General features: G+C 37.0%; 2 protein-coding genes across 4 annotated transcripts; one reads left to right on the top strand and one right to left on the bottom strand.

Annotated features, from left to right (window-relative positions):
* Positions 1–413: 413 nt before the first annotated feature.
* Positions 414–3,475, bottom strand: LOC311095741 (uncharacterized protein). 2 transcript variants are annotated; one of them, XM_084134459.1, is made up of 4 exons: positions 3,105–3,475; positions 2,411–2,545; positions 1,599–1,661; positions 414–1,160 (listed from the first exon to the last, which is right to left on the bottom strand). In XM_084134459.1, the coding sequence occupies exons 1-4, from the start codon at positions 3,174–3,176 to the stop codon at positions 1,131–1,133; spliced, it is 300 nt and encodes a 99-aa protein (XP_083990585.1). In that variant the 5' UTR covers positions 3,177–3,475; the 3' UTR covers positions 414–1,130. The 2 variants fall into 2 exon arrangements, with proteins under 2 accessions (XP_083990585.1, XP_083990584.1); XM_084134458.1 differs by having other exon boundaries at positions 1,599–1,664.
* A 724-nt stretch (positions 3,476–4,199) lies between these two features.
* glrx3 (glutaredoxin 3) lies at positions 4,200–20,947 on the top strand. 2 transcript variants are annotated; one of them, XM_084134456.1, is made up of 11 exons: positions 4,201–4,324; positions 8,934–9,042; positions 10,760–10,834; positions 11,804–12,005; positions 15,780–15,952; positions 17,505–17,566; positions 17,644–17,701; positions 18,736–18,788; positions 18,927–18,966; positions 19,199–19,291; positions 20,335–20,947. In XM_084134456.1, exons 1-11 carry the CDS (start codon positions 4,260–4,262, stop codon positions 20,383–20,385), a joined length of 981 nt encoding a protein of 326 aa, XP_083990582.1. In that variant the 5' UTR covers positions 4,201–4,259; the 3' UTR covers positions 20,386–20,947. The 2 variants fall into 2 exon arrangements, with proteins under 2 accessions (XP_083990583.1, XP_083990582.1); XM_084134457.1 differs by lacking the exon at positions 19,199–19,291 and having other exon boundaries at positions 4,200–4,324.
* The last annotated feature ends 17 nt before the right edge of the window (positions 20,948–20,964 follow it).

Genomic DNA, 20,964 nt, shown 5'->3' on the forward strand with positions numbered 1-20,964 from the left:
TAACAAAATTGTATATATTCTGAAATTGAATAATAAAAAATAAATTAAAAAACACGCCAAGAATATTTCAAATGGATCAAACACAAAAACATGTATGATGGTATCTAATATTGAAGAGCTGGATTTTAAACACTAGTGACTGGTCCCAGTTTCTCTGGAAGAGAAACGGAATGGGACACTGCCATCTTGTGCTCACTTTGGAGAACAGCAACCATTATATATATATATATATATATATATATATATATATATATATATATATGTGTGTGTGTGTGTGTGTGTGTGTGTATATATATATATATGTGTGTGTGTGTATATATATATATATATATGTGTGTGTGTATATATATATATATATACTGTATATAGAGAGAGACTGAATTGATACCAAGAACATACAAAACATTTAACCAAATTAGACTTTAATGCAAAATATTCTGGATTATGTTAAAAAGGAGGAGAAAGATGTAAAATTATACATCATTGAATAGACTGAAATGTTTTCTACAATAAAGGAAACAAAACAAAATCTATTGAGATAAAACAAAACCGAGACAATATATATTTACAAAAATATCCTTCATTTCAAATAAGGCTGACATACAGTACATTTTTTTAACATTTAACAACCAAATAAATTTAAACTGAAATGTTAAACCATGAATATAGTTAAAGAAAACAAATCTACACTTGAATTAAAATGTATTTAATCATGAGAATTATTTCATTATTAAAATTTTTAGAAAAATAGTTTAAAAAATATTTATGCAATTGTTTCACTGACGACAGCAGTAATTCCTTCTTGAAAATCGAGACCAAGCAACACTGGGAAATGTACAGTGCAAAGATGTCGACACACTTCAGTGCAGTGTAATCTAAACCATCATTCTGTCACTGGAGTGCATGTTTTTGGTATTTTAAACCTCATTGGTACAAAAAATAAATAAAAGGTACTACTGTAGATAAAACAGTACTAGGTGAGGTGATTTGGAAAATGTATGAAAGGCACAAAGCAACGTGGGAAAACCCCACACGGTCCGGATAAACCGCAGACTGCTTCTCTGCGGCGCTTTTCCCTTCCCCGTTTATTCAGTCAATTCATTTTCTCCAGGAGTCATCGGCAATGCTGATCAATACCTCACGATGTGGTTTATATGGCCCTGCCAGAGACAGAGAGCAACATTGATGTGACACAGGTCAGCTTCACTCAACACCCAATGCATTGTATGTATAATGTTCATTAACCCTACGCAAATTGATATTCATATATGCTGACTGTTCCCGTGTCGTAGTGGTTAGATCAGCTGGTAGGTACTCTGGCCTGGGGGAAAACCGTTCAAAATGTGCATTTCTCTCTTGTCATGAATAAATATTGATTTGCAGGAAGTACAAAATTTCCAAAGGCAATCATAATGCTTGTATCAACGCCGTCCGGTGCGCGCATGAAAAAACTGCACAAGAAATTGATGAATGTGTCATATTATGAAAAGGTGGCATGTTATCCACACATTCTTTCCCTTGTCAAACCCTTAGATGACATAAAAGAAGAGGGAAATATTATTTGCAACCCACACAGAACAATATCAAATATTACTCACAGGTTCACCCGCCATACATCTGGGGCAATACTGTCCTGCACCACGCCCCGGGGCGGGTAACACCTGCTGACAAGCCCAAGCACATTAGAGATTGAGATAAAGATTTGCAAATAGACTGCACCATTAATGAACATAAGATTAATAAGACTAACAATATGTTTTTGTTAAGGATACTGGTTCAAAACAATGTTACTTTAAATGTAAAACATCACTTTGAGGTAAACTTTAGCTCTTGAGTAAAATAAAAAAATACAAATATTCGCTATGTGTCTCTACAGTGCCATAGAAGAGACCACTTAATAGACTGTGACCTTTAACCCCTGCATTCCACATGCTCCATAAACACAAGAACATCAGATAAGAGCAATATACATGTTCACCACAACACTGTAAACGAGAGAGAGAGAGAGAGAGAGAGAGAGAGAGAGAGAGAGAGAGAGAGCGCCCTAGTGCATTAAAAAAAAAAAAAAAAAAAATGAAAAATCACAATTTGGAACCAATCCTAAAGGAAAGAAGGAAGTTTATTATTTATTTTTATTTTTTTATTTTTTTACCAAACTGGATATTGCATGTATTTTGAATTGGAATAATGGCCTATCTTTAAATTCCTTGAGAAATACATATAATAGGCATTTTTCCCCATTGGGAACTATGTGTCAAAAATACCTAGTTGTTATTTTATGTGCATTTGGAATCCTATAAGAAAAAAGAAAAATCCCATTAGGATCCGTCAGAGTTGCTTCCAAATTACGGTATAAATTCCAATAGGATTTTCGACTAGGCAGAGAACAGGCACGTGTGAGAACATATACCATGCCGGGGACGTTGGCGTTGTGTCCATTTTGAGGGCTGTGATTTGGGGCGTCCCATGTGTCCATTGGAGTGTCCACCACCACCAGACCATATTCAACATGCCCACTGCCTCCTAGTCCATTACACGGCCTTTTCTGTGAAATCCAGATAGATGCATTAAAACTACAGGGTGGGCCATTTATATGGATACACCGTAATAACATGGGAATGGTTGGTGATATTAAAGTCCTGTTTGTGGCACATTAGTATATATTAGTACACACCACCCATCTTGAGGAGTTTGCCCCCTCACATATACTAATGTGCCACAAACAGGACTTTAATATCACCAACCATTCCCATGTTATTACGGTGTATCCATATAAATGGCCCACCCTGTATATTCAGCTTAATTATGTAACAAGATGGCAATGAGAGCAAAAGCAGCTGTCATGCCATGGTGCCCACTGTTTCTATAAATCATAACAGCTATTTTCAGTGATGATCAGCTGGGTGTTTATAGATATGTACTAATAATAACTCATAACTCTTTGTGTAAAGGGCAACAGTCTGTGCAAATGGGACAGAAGGTCAAACAAATGCTATCCAAAGCAGACACATAACGTTAACTGTTACAGGCATATTTAACGTTTAAAGCATGAATTAGGGGTTAGTAAATAATTAGTAAAATATTTAGTAAATAAGTCAATTTACCGCCTGTTTGTGCAACTGTTCAAACTCTCCACCATGTCTTCTCTTGTTCTGCATGGGACTTATGCAATCCATTGTTTATTTACAGTACTTAAGCTCGCAGAGTTTTAGTTCAAAACACTTGCTGAATTAATAGAATCCGCTCAGAAATCCCATATGAATAAATTTGCAAAATCAAAATCCCATTGTATTCACCAGCCAAAGCCGGGTACTTTTATCCATCGCACATCGAGGCTCTATTATATAATATAATAGTATTATAAAATATATAATAAACACAAACAGAAATTCTAAAAATACCGGTTTCAAAAATCAAATCAATGCTGTAGTTCCCTTGTGTGACTCTTCACGTCCTGCTTTTAATCCGAATTATAGTTCCTGTATCGTTCAAGATGAGTGACATACAGTGTGGCCAACCAATCAATGAACAGTACGGGTAAACAGAGGCGGGGCTACGTCAAACAGAGCATTATTATTCGACGAGAGAGTATTGAGCGCGAATGAGTCGGCCAATGTAATTTAAAGGAATAGTTCACTCAAAATAAAAACTTTTATAGTTTATTCTCACCCTTGCACTTTTCACACTTACATGTGTTAACCTAGGGTCATTCTTAATTTTGCTGCTTATCTTGTGGCGTATTTCACTCTGATCATACTTAGGATTTACCAATGTACTTATACATTGTTCATTCTTGATTTAAATCAAAGTGAATTGAAGTAAACTTTCAAGTTACAAAATGACACAAAATGTTCATAGAAGTAGTTCATTATTCATGTGATATATTTCAAGTATTCTAAATAATAAGATATCTTTGTGTGGTAATATGTATAACTTTGTGTGATTATTGTAAGTATTAATACAAATATTCAAGTGAAAGGTGCAGTACTGATTCAAGTTATGATCAGGTTATTTCCACATACTGCAATTTCACCTCTGAAAGAAAGTGTAAGAAAAGTGACTTAAAACTTAATATGTTACATATAACAAGAACATTTATATGTTAAACTAATATCTTATATTTAACTCAATATTTATCATATAACTGTGTGTGATATGTGTTCGGTGTTAGGGGTATCGTTGATCGTTTAGTAAAGTCTTGCATCACCACAGAATGTCCTGATGGAGAGTTCGGTGATCGCTTAATAACGTCTGGCAGCATGGCGAACCTCACGGACGCGACATCACTGAAGCAGTTTGAGGAATTATTAAAAAATAACAGCAAGTAAGTGAAGTATTTACAATTTGTCAAGTCTCTCGTTGAATATAATACAATTCTCACTGCTCTTTAGCTAATTTAACACATATACACGGGTATAGAACGGTTATAGAGGCCTTTTTGAACGAACAGAATTAAATAACCGATGGCCTGTTCAGATAAACACAAAAACATATCATGTAAATCCATATGAATTGATTTTTCTGATCTAGATAGATTAGGATCATCGACTAATTACTTTAATATAGCAATATATTGTGTCAGCTGTCCTTTATAATTTTCTGCTTGGTTTTTGGGAGCTTTGAGAAATTCATGCTGTTCATTTACAGTCAGTCTATTATTATTATTATTATTATTACTATTAGTAGACGTGGTGGTAGTAGTATGGATAATATTATTAGTCTGAGTTTGAAATATTTTGTTTGACATATTGTTTGACAGTATTTGACATACTAATTCAAATAATTTATAATGAATTCTTTTGTACTTTGTTGTCAATGTCAGGTACTGTCATTCCAAACTTGTATGCCAAAACTAATTTTTAAATGGGTATTTGACATTTTCAGCGAATATGACTTAATAATAATAATAATAATAGCTGTTTTCAGTAAAGGAGGAGGTTCAAACCTTGCAAGTGTTTATACATGAGCTACCACCATTGTGCGAAGCACTTAAAGGCACAATATGTAACTTTTTTGCTTTAAAAATAGCAAAAATCACTATATCTATGTTATATATATTTTTTAGTTGTGTACTTACATTATCCCGACTGTTTCCAACAACTTTTAAACCAGGAGAAATTTGTAATTTAATTCAAAGACACGTCCCGTTTCTTTATTTCCGTTGTGTCGCCGCCAATGCCGTCATATCCGCGTTGTCCCTGGTTTCCGCTCGTGCTGCCATGGCAACCAGAGCTATGAACCAGAGCCGTCTGATAGTAACCAAAGCGACTGACGCGGACAACTTTGTAGTTCGCAATGTCTATTTGCACGCTGTTGTTGTTTCGTTCAAACATTATGGACCATGGCAAGCAGACTTTGGATAAAAAAAGGAGAACTAAAACGAGAATCAATATCAGCGCGGTGTTTTCGAGATGCCTAGAGCTCCCATAAACAGTATATAAACGAGAGCTCCACGTCCGAGACTTCGACCGCTCCTACATGTACTTTATTAAACAGGTGAGCACATTTACATAAAACTAATCAATGTTATATAGTTCAACAATGATAAAATGTCAGAATATGATCTGTATGTTATTCTAATGTTGATCTAGTTTACTGCTAGTCTCATACAGACAGACTAACACATACATTTCAACACATTCAAATGCAGTTTAGTGTGATAGTGTAATGTTAGACCAAGTGAAACAGCGCTGCGTTACCTCACAAGTTTAATTTGTCTAATAAACTGACCTGTGAGTAGTAATTCTGCGTGTAGTTCGGTAGAATGAAATGTCCATATTCCTTTTATATCCGCGGGACTCGCGTCGCGTTTGGAGCGGTTTGGAGCTGATAGCTGTCTCTTAGCAATCCCGACCTGCTTCATATCACAGTCATGATAAAAACATCGATGTATTCAGTCATCCATAAACATTATTAGATCGGTCGGCTTGACGTTGACGACAAGATCCATAATTCTTAGCAAATGTTGCGTCATCAATCTACGCCTTTGTTATTGTAAATAGGTTAGCGACCCCTAGTGGCGAAAAATGCCATACTGTGCCTTTAAAGCTACACTGTGTCATTTTTTAAAGTTGATTCTTAGCAAAAAACACTTTGTTCTTTCAAAATTATATGTGCTCATTCATGTGTAATTACTTCCACCAACTAATCAAGTATTCTCGTAAGCGTAGAATCTGCCATTTAGAATACATACCGAGCGAGTAGGGCTGGGACGGTATGGATTTTTTCTTACCGCGGTTGAAAAGCAAGAAATTCCCGCGGTATATGTATATCTGTACATCTCACAGCACCCGCACCCAGTTCTTGCGTCTAATAAACAAAATAATCCTACAATAGTAGACATAAGCCTTTTAAATACAAATAAATAGCCATGTTTTATAAAAATGTTCACAAAACTAAATGAAAATGTTGTATGTAAGATAACGTTAATTAAGTTGTAGGTTACGTTTCTAATGTCACAGGTAGCCTAATAATCTCAAGGTTTACTGCTTACACGATTCTTTTGTAGTTTGGTGTACTAAAGTGTTGTTCTAAAATAAACATTCACGAGTGTACCTTATTACTTCTTCTCACTGCTGATTCCTGATGGTTTAGAGGACGAGTCGCCCGCTGTCGTTTCAAAGAATAGTATACGGCGAGCGCGTCAAGCATAAAATGCCTCGTCCACTTGGGGAGGCGCGCGCGCAGTCAGAGAAGAAGAGATAAAAGCCCACCCACACTGACAACTGATTGGTTGACTTACCGAAACGGGCCAACTTCTGGGAGACTTGGGATGTCTGTAGGTACTCTCTCATATAGGCCTAATAGTCAATACGAATGGAATGTTATTATGTGTCATGGAACATTGCGCTCCCCAACTCGCGAAAGGTCGGATGTGCTCCATCTTTTGATGGATTCAAGGTTTTCTAAACAAAACTTATGTAAGACACAATGTCATTAGACACAATCCATGTCATTAGATTCAAGGTTTTCTAAACAAAACTTATGTAAGACACAATGTCATTAGACACAATCCATGTCATTAGAATCAATGTAATTAGACACAACGTGCACACATGTGCAGGCCAATGCTTTTTTTTTTTTTTTTTGCGGTGATGACGGTGACGAGCTCAGACCCGCGGTAGGCATCATGTGACCGCGGTATTGCGGTAATGCGGTAACCGCCCCAGCCCTACGAGCGAGTCGCTCGAATGGCGGCAGCCATGTTGCGCCCCCATCTTGAAAATACATTAGCCAAAGCGGGACATACCTGGAAATTCAAGCTTCGCCTTTTATGTTTTTACACTCAGTGGGACCGTGACGAATGCGAGGGGGAGATTACTCACGACTGGAATAATACGGCCACCGTAGGAGTTAAAACGCCCTCGGAATGGGAGGGGCTAGAAAGTAATATTCAGTTGGTAGTCATATACAATTTCACTGCTAGAAAATCTTACACAGTGTAGCTTTAAAGCTACAATATATTTTTCGCCGCTAGGGGTCGCTAACCTCTTACAATAACAAAGGCGTAGGTTGATGACGCAGTGATAAGTGGAATCATGGAACATGTCATCATGCCAAAGGATCTAATAATGTTTATGGATGAGTGAATACATTGATGTTTTTTAACATGACTGTGGTGTGAAGCAGGGCGCGATTGCTAATAAGAGACAGATATCAGCGCCACACGCGAGTCCCGCGGATTTAAAGGAATAAGGATGTTTAATTCTACCGAACTACCCGCAAGTGCTGAATTACTACTCACACAGGTCAGTTTATTTGACGAATTAAACTTATGAGGTAACGCAGCGCTGTTTCACTTGGTCTAAACCAGGGGTGTCCAATCTCAGTCCTGGAGGGCCACTGTCCTGCAGAGTTTAGCTCTAGCCTGCCTCAACACACCTACCTGGAAGTTTCTAGAATGCCTAGTAAGACCTTGATTAACTGGTTCAGGTGTGTTTAATTGTGGTTGGAGCTAAACTCTGCAGGACAGTGGCCCTCCAGGAGCAGGATTGCCCATCCCTGGTCTAAACTATCACACTAAACTGCATTTGAGTGTGTTGAAAGTTATAATGTTATTATGTGTGTTAGTTTGTTGGCTGTATGAGATTAGCAGTAAGCTAGATCAACATTAGAATAACATACTGATCATATTCTAACATTTCATCATGTTGAGCTATATAACATTGAATCGTTTTATGTACATTTGCTCACCTGTCTAATAAAGTGCATGCAAGAGCGGCGTCTCTGTCAAGTGGAAGTTAGTCGCAGGCATCTCGAAAACGCCACGCCGATATTGATCCTCGTTTTAGTTCTCCTTTTGTCCCAAAGTCTGCTTGCCATGGTCCATAATGTTTGAAGTTGAACGAAACAACAACAGCGTGAGTGTGCCGCTAGACGTAACGCAGTTGTCCATGTCTGTCGCCATGGTTACTATGGCAGTACAAGCGGAAACCAGGGTTAACGCGGATATTACGTCATTGACAGGCGACAAATTACAAGGGACGGGCACTATTTAAAATTGTGAATTTCTGAATTTACAAATTCTTGGAAACATTTAGGATAATGTAAGCACACAATTGAAAGAAAAATATAACACTGTGCAAGTGGTTGGATATTTTGATACAAAATTCTTACATATTGTACCTTTTAAAACCAAAAATGTTTCTAAAAGGACATTTATAATGTTAGCTAAAAGACAAATAAGAAGTAAGTATTCATGTTTTATTTGATTGGTAATTTTTTTAGCTTCTTGTCTTCATTGTCATGTAAAAAAAATATTAAAATTTTCTCCACATTACAGTATAAAATGCACTTTTAAATGAAACTAGTAATTCAGTTCTTCATGGATTTGCTTTAAAAGTGTATTTCCCTGAGACAATCCTTCCTAAATGTAGATCTCAAAGTCTGTGATCCAGGTTTCTTGAAAGCTTATTTTCGTTTCTACCTTTCAGGTCCCTCACCGTTGTCCATTTCCTCGCGCCATGGGCTCCGCAGTGTTCACAGATGAACGATGTGATGGCAGAATTAGCCAAAGAGCACAAACACACCATGTTTGTGAAGGTAAAGGGAACCATTGACTCTTACAGCAATGTAGTTCAATAGCTTGCTATTGTCTGGCAATATTTTCGCCAATAAATATCATGATTAATTTGTGCAAACTATTGTTATACGGCAATGTTAAAGTGCAGTATTTGTATCTTTAGTGGAATTTGGCAGACAAGTTTCCCAAAGAGTCCAACAGCCTCAAACTCACACCAATAGCTGCCAGAAATGTACATGTCTGGCTGCTGTAAGCAACAGAACCATGTTCTGAATATGCCATATTGTTATAATGCATTTTGTTTCTCATTGCAAAGTTATTATTTTTTTGCTTGCTATTTGGCCAGTTTGCAGAAAGGCAAATGTTGGACCTCTAAATTGATGTCTGCTTTGAAAGAAATTATAATGTAAACATTTTATTTTAATTTCAAACCAAAAATGCAACCAAAAACATTCAAGGTAAAATTTTTTAAATGGTTACACCTATGACTTAGTTCTCACATAAATTATAATAATTAGATAATAAATTAGATATAAAGTATTTCCATTGGATCTTTAAGTCACCATGAAATCAAAAGTGATAATTATTATTATTATTTTTTATTTTTTTGTGGAATATCACTGTGTTTATTATAAAGGATTTATCCGTGCACATATTTTTTTTTTAAATTCATATGCACTTGTAATCTTTAATTAAAATGAGATTGCAGCAATTAGCAAACGATAACGATCCAGTAAATTCCTGATGGGCAAAATCAAGTCCCAACCTACGTTTTTCTCATCCTAGAAGCCGTTTCACTCGTATGTGCGTCACAATACGGAAGATAAGATGCTCACAGCTACCGTTTCATGCTGACTTTTTATTCAATCTCTTTTTTTCCAGAAATATTTTTTTTCTGGTTATTTAGTATTTCATTCTTTTTAAATGTATTTATTAAATTATCATTATTATTTTTTTTTTTAAGTGTTCAGAATGTTGCTCTTTTTGTTTGAGCATCTAAACCAGCCCACCAGTAATGCCTCAACCAATGGCTGAGTTTTGGGTTAGAACTCTCTGTTTGACTGACCAACCACAGATGGCAGAGAGTGTTTGAGATACCTGTTTGAAAATGGCCATTATTCTTGCAAATTTTCCTGTGTGCTCTCCTCCCTCTGCTCCGCTTCCCAGTGGAGCGCATTGAACTGCCTCAGGCTGTGAATGACTTTACCTTCCTCATGGCTCTTAAACCAGCAGAGAGAATTGTTACCTTCTGTCAAGGGTTAATACTGTCTTTCATCACACAGAGCAGAAGAGTTCTTCAAGCAACAACTCTATATAAATTATGTTGGATTCCTTAAAATAAGCATGGAATATGATAATTTGTCTTTGCTTAATATTTTAGTTCTTTTAAGAAATTAATGCGTAGGCAGTAGACACAATTTATGTGTCTACAAAACTAATTTCAACCATTTAACCATAAGCTTTTAGATCATAATGTTTTTAAGATCATCAGAAATGTAAAATCAACATAAACTGTGTTTGACTGCCAGTATCGGCTGTCATCACTACATGTAAGAGCTGAAGCAGTTGAGTTTAGATAGTTTTAGTTCTCAGTTCAATGTAAAAAAATAAATAAAATAATTATTCTTGTAAACTTTCAGTGTGTGTGTTATATTTGACATGTTGATGTGTGTGATGTTTTATTAATGTGAATTATAAACAATCATTAGTACAGTAGTTTTCTCTCTCTCTCTTTAGCTGGAGGCAGAGGCAGTCCCGGAGGTTTCTGAGAAGTATGAGATCACTTCAGTTCCCACCTTCCTCTTCTTCAAGGTAAAACTCACACATTTGACGTCTACTGGGCTCATACTGACCTAAAATTATGATTATATGAGTAGGAGGTTAATTCAGCCACAAATGAGAAACATACTTTCTACATACTATATATATATATATATATGTGATTTAAATAAGTCTATTATATATATATATATACAAACAAACAAACAGTTGTGTCTCAGAATATCTCTTCTCCTGTCTCTGAAAATGGACAGATTTTTAATTAATCTTGCAGACAATCATTTTAGGTGGCGTTTAGTCAACTAGGTGACTACAGCACAATGAAAAGATACGGGAAACAAATTAGTTGTACTATTTCAAAAAGATTAGTGCAAGTGGTCCATTTGTTTTCTTTACAATAAAGTGCACTTGATGAACCATGCATGAATAAATAAAACCAGCTAAATTTATTAAGAAAGTAAGTGGAGTCTTAATTTCAGAATTTATTTAATTTCTGTACAGCATGAAGTCCACTAATACACTGTGTTCTTTATGTTTCTTAAACCGCGCTGATTTGTGCCAGATTTCGTCTAGGTTTTTCTGTACACACAGCTTTCATTTATGTTAGGTGTGCTGCGATAGTTATTTGTGTTTATTTAGCAGAGGGAGACGAGGTTAGAAAAACGGAGTCTGTTGGGAAGCTTGAGTTTAACGATCAAGTAATGTGAGCTGCAAAATCTCCTCGTGTTAGAATCAAGCAACTGATAAATAATCGGAGGTTAAACAAACACACGGCTTGGCAAGACTTTCTCTCTCTTGGCGTAACATGTCAAAGAACCAGGAGAGCCTGCGGCCTGTTTTCTCTCTCTCTCTTTCTCTCTCTCTCTCTCCCTGCAAACAATCTAAACAAACTGGCAAGCATCCTAAAAAATTAATGCTGTTTTTTCCCTCCCTCTCAATCTATCACTACTCACTCTTGAGTGTTTTTATTTATTTATTTATTTGTTTACCGTCACCCCTCAGGGCGGTGAGAAGATTGACAGGTTGGATGGTGCGCATGCCCCTGAGCTGACCAATAAGGTGCAGCGGCTGGGGTCCAGTGGGGGCGGGGCTGCAGGGGTGGGGGACGTCCCTAAAGAGGATCTCAACGAGAGACTGAAGAGGCTGATCAACGCCGCACCCTGCATGCTCTTCATGAAGGGATCGCCCCAGGAGCCTCGCTGTGGTAAACACACCCGCAAACACACACTCGCATAAATTAACACGGGGTCAGGGGGTTAGTTAGAGCAACCGCTGGTGGTGGAGTGAACGGGACGGACTTGTTTTGAGTGCAAAGGACATGTGTCTGGTTGTGCCACTATATCCCAGCTACCACTTTTCTACTAAAAGAGTGCTGAGACTGGTGTCCAATCTGGCTCGGTTTGGCCTAAAGTTTTCACTGATTAAAAATAGGGATGTGCACGAATTATTCAATCTGTAATATTTTGCTTTGCTGGTCGTAAATGTGATCCATGATAACGTGTGCAAACATTGTCGAGTGAAACTATATTGAGTTACTATAATATCACAACCACAATGAGAAATCACATAAAATCCAAACACTGAACCATCGTTATTGACCAGTCGAATAAGGAGAGACAGCTGTCCATCACTGCGTTCACTACAGGTGAGCACAGCTGTACCCACGAGCGGGCCGAGAAGATAACTTACCTGATCTCGAGACATTCTTCCTTTAAGTTTCGTCGAGGGAGATGGGTTTAAGAACAGAAAACACAAAGTAAGCGCTGTAAGAAACTTAGCTTAGTTAGCTTAGGAGCCGACTTTCACCCGAGCATGTGGATATTCTTGTTTTTCTCAACATGAACATGTGAAACAATATAAACGATTACCATATACCGACTCAAGTGTATGTACGTTCTGTGCGATAATTGGCCCATCTTTATTAGTGTTTTTTTTTTTGTTCGCTCTGCTTGAGCTTAAATGCTTTTGTTTTTTTGTTCACACACATCGTCTAAAAGAAAATATATATTGTAAGCTTGTTGTGTATATTGCCTAAACATAAGCTTGTTTAGAAATGGTGACAAAAACGTAATGATAAAGAAAAGGACGTCTTTCTCGTTAAAGTTCATTCAAATGAACAAATAATCGAATATAATTTTTTTAATGAGCCCACATATTTAAATCCCTAATTGAAAGACAGCCTGTTTAACCTGTTGATCTTGACAGGATACATTCTAGTTTTGTTTTTGTCACATTGCACAGCTTCTTCCACGGTTTATGTGTTTTGTGCTGTGCGTGTGGCAGGGATTCCCAATTTGTTTAACCTAAAATGTTTATTTGAAGTCCCCCCTGAGATTTTAAATTGATATTTCAACAACACATTCACATGTTCACTGTTCTCTGAAGTCGGTTATGTCACGACATGCAGTTAAACAAATAAAATATTTCTCAAATATTCCATTAATGTGTTTTATCCAAAGCAACTTGCATTGCATTCAAGGTGCACGCCTTATCAGTTCATGCATTCCCTGGGAATCGAACCCATGACCTGTTTGAGCTACAGCAGATTTTAATTTGACATTTTCACGTTTTAATTATTAGCTTTCCATTACCTAACAAATATTTTTTTTAACAGTCTGTTGAAAAGGATGCTGGTGGATTTTGAAGCTGACAAAAGAGTGAACAACCACTTTGGTTAATCAACAATTGGCCGACAAGCAGTCGCTCCAAATAAGGAACTTGTTCTGCTTTTTTACATCCAAGTTAAATCTTCACAGTGACAGCTTAATAACTTAATAGTATGTTAGTCTTTAGTTTGTGTTTAACTTCAGGCTGTCAGTTTGATCTTGCTGATTTCTGTTTGATTTGCTGATTTTCAGGCTTGCTTTTTCCCTCCTACTAACACTTCCTCCTCATGTCAAAGATGTGTGGTTCAGCATTGGAAAATATCCTCATATTAATTTCACCCATTCAAAACAAAATACTTTTGATAGTTCAAAGAGCATATTTCGTCATGGACTGAGGCGCAGTTTAGCGTTTGACGTTTTGGCTGTGTAAAGAGGAAGGTCTGGGGGAAGGCTGGCGTTTGCCATCCTGAGATCAAAATAAAAACCATATTGAACTCTAATCTCAAACGTGATGTTGGGCTTTCAACGGCTGCCAGCTCCTCCAGCTCTGCTTTATTAATAGAAGATCCTCGGAGTTTACGCTGCTTAGTCTCTGAGCCCGAAACCTGTTGCTTGGCGCCGTTGATGTTATTTGAAGCCATGCTAGGTGTCAGTGGGTCGGCCCGGCTCGGAGATATTATAATGTTGGAACTTATTGATGTTCTCATTCGCTTGGCTGATATCCAAATCAAGAAATAATGCACAGAGAGCAAGCCATGCCTGTCGGTGGCGTGCATTGGGTTCTAAACGTAAACCCGCTCTTTCGTTCCAATATGAGCGTCGAGCCAAATGAACAAGTGTTCGGCTAACGCTAACTTTAAAGCAGTTATGCTTGTCAAATTAAAAGGTTAAAGGTCCGTATAGCAATTCAGATCTCTTAGCCTTTCTCGCTCTGAGTGGGCTGTCCTTCAAAAGAGGAACGAGGCTGTAACATCGCCCCTCTCCCGGAGCAGAGTGGGCCAAAGCGAGCGGTCTTCGTCCCCTGTAGGTGCAGGCAGAGAGGGGTAAAGGACTCGGCAATCAATGCAGCATGTCTGGTGGAGTTCGCCCGGAGCCAGAGAAAGCAGCTGCCCGCCTGTTTGCCCGCTCTGATAGAGTCGAGCTAATATACCAGCAAATGCATAAGCACAAGTGAGACGCCTGAAGCTGTTTTATAATGAATTCCCTCATGAGCCACACAAGATGAAAATGGGTGTTTTACTGCAGGGGCTACACAGACTCTACACATCACCTTGCACATCTATCTCTCTCTTTCTTTCTCTCGCTCACTCCTCCTCCCTGTGTGCCGTTTCTCTTGCGTCTTGTTCTCTTTGTCTCCTCCCATCTAATATCTCTCTCTCTCTCTCTCTCTCTCTCTCTCTCTCTCTCTCTCTCTCTCTCTCTCTCTCTCTCTCTTTCTCTCTCTCTCTTTTATCTTCTCTCATTTTTGGCTTGTAGTCATCTCATAAGAACAGAACTTATATTTAAAATTCAGAAATCATCAAATTTTATTCTGCGAGTTCCAGCTTTCAGTTGTGTTGCCCAATACTGCGTAGTATCTAAAAATTAGTAAATATGATTTCACTTAAAATTTTACTCACTGTGACTGTATGGCTTTTTTTTTTTTTTTTACATTTTCAGTAACAGATGACCGTTTTTTGTTGTCATTATAGTTAAATGTATTACAATTATAATTAAGGCTAAAACTAAAATCCTAAAAAATAGTTTTTTGTTATTTGAAATAAATGTTGACTGAAAAAAAAAAAAACGTAAAATAAATAATAATAAAAAATCTTTATTTTAGCTAGTTGGCAAGGAAACATTTCTCTTTTTCATTTAGTTTAACTTGATGTGCTAAAATAACTAACAATGAAATAAAACTTAATAAAAAACTAGACATTTAAAAAACTAATACAATTTACAAAAAAGCAATAATAAATCTAAAACTAACAAATTAAAATTAATATAAAAAAAATAAAAATAAACAGTCAAAATTTTAATAAAAACTATAATAATACCTTGATACTCAATTAACACTATCATATTAAATATTTAAATGAATAAGTGTATGTATTTACTTTATAAATGTAAAGTTTTTTTATAAAAGCAAACAATTTCTTCAAAACTTTAAAATAGTGTTTTTAATAAAATCATTTTAATTTTGCAGTGACAAATATGAATATGAATGAATAGGTTTATTTACTTTTTGCTTTCATTAAATAATTTTTAGTTTCTTCAAAGCTTCTAAATAAGTGCAAGCTAGTAAAAATCACAAACTAAACGGGATGAACTGCTGTAATAATATTTTGTTTTACCTTTTGTTGTCTTTATTTAATTTTAATTTTTTTTTGCAGGCTTTAGTCGTCAGATTATTCAGATTTTTAAGGACCACAATGTACAGTACAGCAGTTTTGACATCCTCTCGGACGAAGAGGTCAGACAGGGACTCAAGGTCTTCTCCAACTGGCCCACTTATCCACAAGTCTACGTCAAGGGAGATCTCATCGGTGGACTGGACATCATGAAGGTGCGATATGATAACAATTATATACCAATAACAATATGATTGCGTTCAATGAAAATAAGACCATAGCAGAGTTTTTTAGGGTGTGTTCACATTTGTAGTTCGATACGCTTGGTCCGCTTAGCGTTCACATTGCCATTTTAACACCGAATTCAAAGGCATAGGTATATGTTCACAACCTGATTGGTTGGCTTTTATTAAGTATATTTCACGAGAGAACTTACTGGACACCCAAAACAATGCTGTGTGCTGGGCTAAATGTGCTCGTTGTATGTGTGTAGCTGACCTATGTTGGTATTTTGACCAGCTGAGAACTCATGAAGAGCTTATAAAACAGTGGCAGGAATCCCTCCGTCACACACAAACGAAGATCTGTGGTTCTGATGCCTGTACCGAACTGTAACAGGCAACATTGTGACTATAGCTAAGTTTCCATCCACTTGTCAATCGAATTATCTGAAGTTCGGTAAAAAAACTCATGCAAATAAAGCTGGTGAAAGTGTGTTTCCATCCAACGGCTTTAAAGTGAATAAAAACCTGTGCGTAATGACTTCACATGCTGTTTTGCGATCAAATTGGTATATCGAATTGATTTGAGACATTTTAAGGTGTTTCCATTCATTTTCACACCGAATTGCGCAACATTCAAGCAAACATTTGCGAACAAAGTTTTGCTAGACAAAATGGATTATACAAATAACGTTTCCATCAACGTTTGTCGCATAAGCCGTATATCGATCAAGATAAAATCCGATGAGACCGAACGCATTTCATTTGAGTCGATATTCATGAAATTCAATCGAATTTTACTGTTTCCATAAGGCATTTTTCATTCGATATCACTTAATTCGGATAAAAACGTGTGGATGGAAACATAGCTTATGACGAGAAAAAACAGGTATGCTTTAGCAGGGTTGCATCTTGTGACGCCATGTCCTGTTTTCGGTGTTCTTTGTTCCGTGTTACGTTCATATTTCAGTCGAACCGCACCAGAGTTCGTTTGGAAGTGTATCGAGACCCATCTTTTCAAGTCTCAGTCCGCTTGTTTGGTGCGCATCAGAGTTCAGATGGCAGCGTTCACACTTATTCAAATGAACTGCACTAACAGAGCAATCACTCCAGAGTTCGTTTTAATCGAACCAAACACGCCAAGTGTGAACACACCCTTAGATATTTTCGTGATTTTTCCCAACACCAGTTTCGTCATCACTTGATGTTGTGCGTTTTATCCCGTGTGTATATTATGGTAAGTGTTTGCTGGACTTTTGACGGCGTGTGTGTTCTCGGCTAGCTGTTAGTAGCTGTATGTTGCTTACATTCCCAGCGAGCTCATTCTGCTTAAAGCAAGCAGAGCGCCCCTGCTGAGAGAGGAGGGCTAGATTAGCCAGCATCCATCGTCTCATCTCTCAGGAGTCCTAGAGGCCCTTCCTCATTAAGATAGTGAATTTACCTTTACAGAGAGGTAAAATATCTCAGCAGGGAGCTGTTTGAGCGTGGATGTGTGTGTCGAGTTGAAAGGGAGTTTGGATTCAAAGATATTTTATATCCTCCACAGGAGCTGGTCGAGTCTGGTGAACTTGAGAATACTTTCCCCAAGACCGTCTCGCTGGAAAACCGGTAAAGACAGATACACGCACGCTCAATCGCCTGCTTCTGAATGACTGGACTTGTTTAACCATTCTCTCTTCTGACAGGCTGAAATCTCTAATCAATAAATCACCCGTCATGCTCTTCATGAAAGGCAATAAAGAGGTGGGTGAACTTAAATACTCCTTTTTTTTTATCTCTCTCTCTCACATCTTTTCTCTCCAGAAACACAGTTTAAAAGAGTGAGGAGAAAGCAGAGGTTGTTAATTGGGATAGGGATAGATCACCCAAAAATGAAAATTCTCTTAATTATTCAACCGAAAGTAAAGGTAAATTTTGATGAACTGAACATTTATGCAACATTTATTTAGCAAATATCATATTAAAAATGTATTATTATTATTATTACTATTCTGTGTTATTTTAGTTTTATTCATATAGTATTATTAAAATTTTAGATTTGCTTTTTAAAATTTTAATTTAGTAATTTTATGTGCTTTTGTCATTTTATTAGTTAAAAAAAAAAAAAAAAATTAGTTTATTTTATTTCAGTTTTAATTTTATTTTAGTTAGTGGGTTCCAATGATGTGGGTTTGGAATGACATAAAGGTGAGTAAGAGAAGGTTTTTGGGGTGATCTTTTCCTTTATCGTACAGTAAGAGAAGGCGTGTAGGGGTAAAGAGGTTCTGGAAATCGATGTCAGGCGTCTCCAGCACTGATAGAGCTACTTGTCTTTCTTTAATGGAGGAGAAAGACCCCTCACCTCTCTCCTCATAACTGTATTGATCTTTTAACACTCACACATGAAAGACATTCTTTGCAGTAGTTTAAAGTCTTTCCCCATGAGATCTCTCTTTCCTCTCGTCTGACTGGCTTCTCTCTCTGTCTCTCTTGTTCTATTAACTCCTCTTTCTCCCCTAGTTATTGAGACGCACTTCAGAATATCTTTTTTAGGTGGTTGTAGTTGTAAGTTTCTAAATGAAAGTTTGGTTCTGTGCTGGTTTGGGCCCAGAGGAGCCACTCGAGTCTTATGTACTCTGTGCTTTGAGCTTTTCCAGTAGTCTGCGTGTGTTTTGTTAAAACCTTGCTTCCTCTGATTGGCTTTCAAGCGCAGGGCATCACTTCACTGCAGCCTTTCATGAGATGAAAAATGTTCTAGCATTTTTATCCTCTTAACTCATGTCTTTGTGAATACTCAGACTGCCAAGTGTGGATTCAGCCGTCAGATACTTGAAATAATGAACAGCTCCGGGTGAGAGACTTTTCACTTGTCTACACATACAGTGTAATTTAACAAAGCTATTTTAGAGAATGTTCTTAACATTTATGAATTATTAAAAGCCTAAATGCATGTTATTAAAGTAATTTTTTTTTTGTATTAACATTTCAGTGTTGAATATAATACATTTGACATATTGGAAGATGAAGAGGTGAGAGTTCAGTCAGTTTGAAGTTTGTATTTCTATTTATTTTCTTGGAAAATGTTGTCTTGCCAAAGCAACTTCATGAAAGACTGTTCCAAAACCTAGTGAGCTCCCTATATACTGAGAACTGAACAAAAATGAAAACATTATGTTTAGAATATGATTTTGTTTACTGTAGAAATGTCCCTAAATGAATAGTTTGTTTGTTGGTGTTTTTAGCTTTTGATTGTCTCCACAGGTTAGACAAGGACTCAAGACGTACTCCAACTGGCCGACTTTCCCACAGCTGTATGTTAAAGGGGATCTCATCGGAGGACTGGACATAGTCAAGGTGAAACGCATAACAACAATACAAATAAATGTAGGATTAGGTACTAAAAGTAGCATTGCATTTGTAATGAATGATTATAGATTCCAGTAATATAGTACTAGCGTGTGTTCACACTTGGCATGTTAGGTTTGATTGCTCTGTTAGTGCGGTTCATCTGAATAAGTGTGAACTGCCATCTGAACCCTGGTGCACACCAAACAAGCGGACCGAGAGCGCCCTTAACAGAAGGATTGACATGTAAATGAACCAAAAACAACAAATTATGTCATTTCAACACAAGGAGGCTGTGAAAGGGATCTAATGAGTAGATGAGTTTACCTGTTCGGCTGATGACATTTAATGTCCCCGACAACTTCTGTAGTCCCATTGTCACTTGTTAGCAACCGCCTGTTACAAGACAAGTATTAAGCTTTAAAAAAAATCACAAGAGGGTATTACTGATGTATTTTATATTGTAAAATAAAACGTGATAATGCCTTGAGTTGTTCACCACAGACCTTATTTCAAGCAAAAACTTCAGGACGATGCTAACTCGTTTCCGGGTTTTGGCCTACAAAAATACTCATCGCTGCCCCACTCTATAGAGCTGTTGTAACATTATAAAAGTGAGATATACTGTGTGCTGCAGTGGGTGTTTTTCTCCAGCAGAGGGCAGATAAAGCTTACCATGAGCTCTACAGCCAATGCTCTCTCTGAACCTGAAAAAACAAAACAACTTTTCAATTGTTGGTCAATGCATTAGATCCATTATCCTCCAAAGTGATATTATTTTAAATAAATGTTACACAAAATATAGCACAAATGCATTACATAAAGAAGTTAGTAAAAGTTGTTGAACTGTTAAAAATTAGTATTTGGTGACTTGTATTTGGATATTTTGTCATAAAATGTACACAATTTTACTTTTTGTATCATGACACTCCAGTGGAGAACCATTGCTAAAGAGGAAGGATACTATGCAAATTGAGATTTATTCCATTTTATTTTTACTGTATCATACTTCCAGATAAAAGGATGGAAAATGTGATTATTTCATTAAACAGGAGCTGAAAGAGAACGGCGAGCTGGTGTCTGTCTTGAAAGGAGAAAACTGAACTATTCCAGCACTGAAGAACACCTGTAACCTGCACAACCTCAGGACTGGAGAACTCGGATTAGACTTATTCCATCCAAGTTTGAAACTTTGCTGTAGTAAATCCAATAAATCCAATTGTGTTCTAATCTGTTTTGGTTGCACTGACATATTTTAGACCTTGTGCACACCTGGTGATTGATTACAAGTGGTCAGTCGAGACAGATTAAAATGTACACCTGATATTGACGTGTCTGTGTCTCCTGTGACCAAGTTAAGCCCAATCAAATGCTTTTTGAATGAGAGTGTCTCTTCGCTTGCAACCATTTTCAATAAAAATGGCATTGGGCATGATCCAAGTCTTAGACATGTCTATGTATGGGAATTTTCTTTCAAATTTGTTAGTATTTACTATTTAAATGCAATGATTACGTGTTAGTCCTTTGCTGTTTTCTGGGATGCGGCAGTGTGCATTTCCATTAATATAAATCCTGTTTTTCTTTAATGTCTCAGAGTCAGTGATTTGGCATGTAAAACCATCTTGTGTGAATCTGTGCCCTAATTAAAGAGCTCAACTAACTGCTTTTCATTGCAGGTTATT

This window comes from Abramis brama, assembly GCF_963993115.1.
Source record: "Abramis brama genome assembly, chromosome: 14".
Lineage (NCBI taxonomy): Eukaryota > Metazoa > Chordata > Actinopteri > Cypriniformes > Leuciscidae > Abramis > Abramis brama.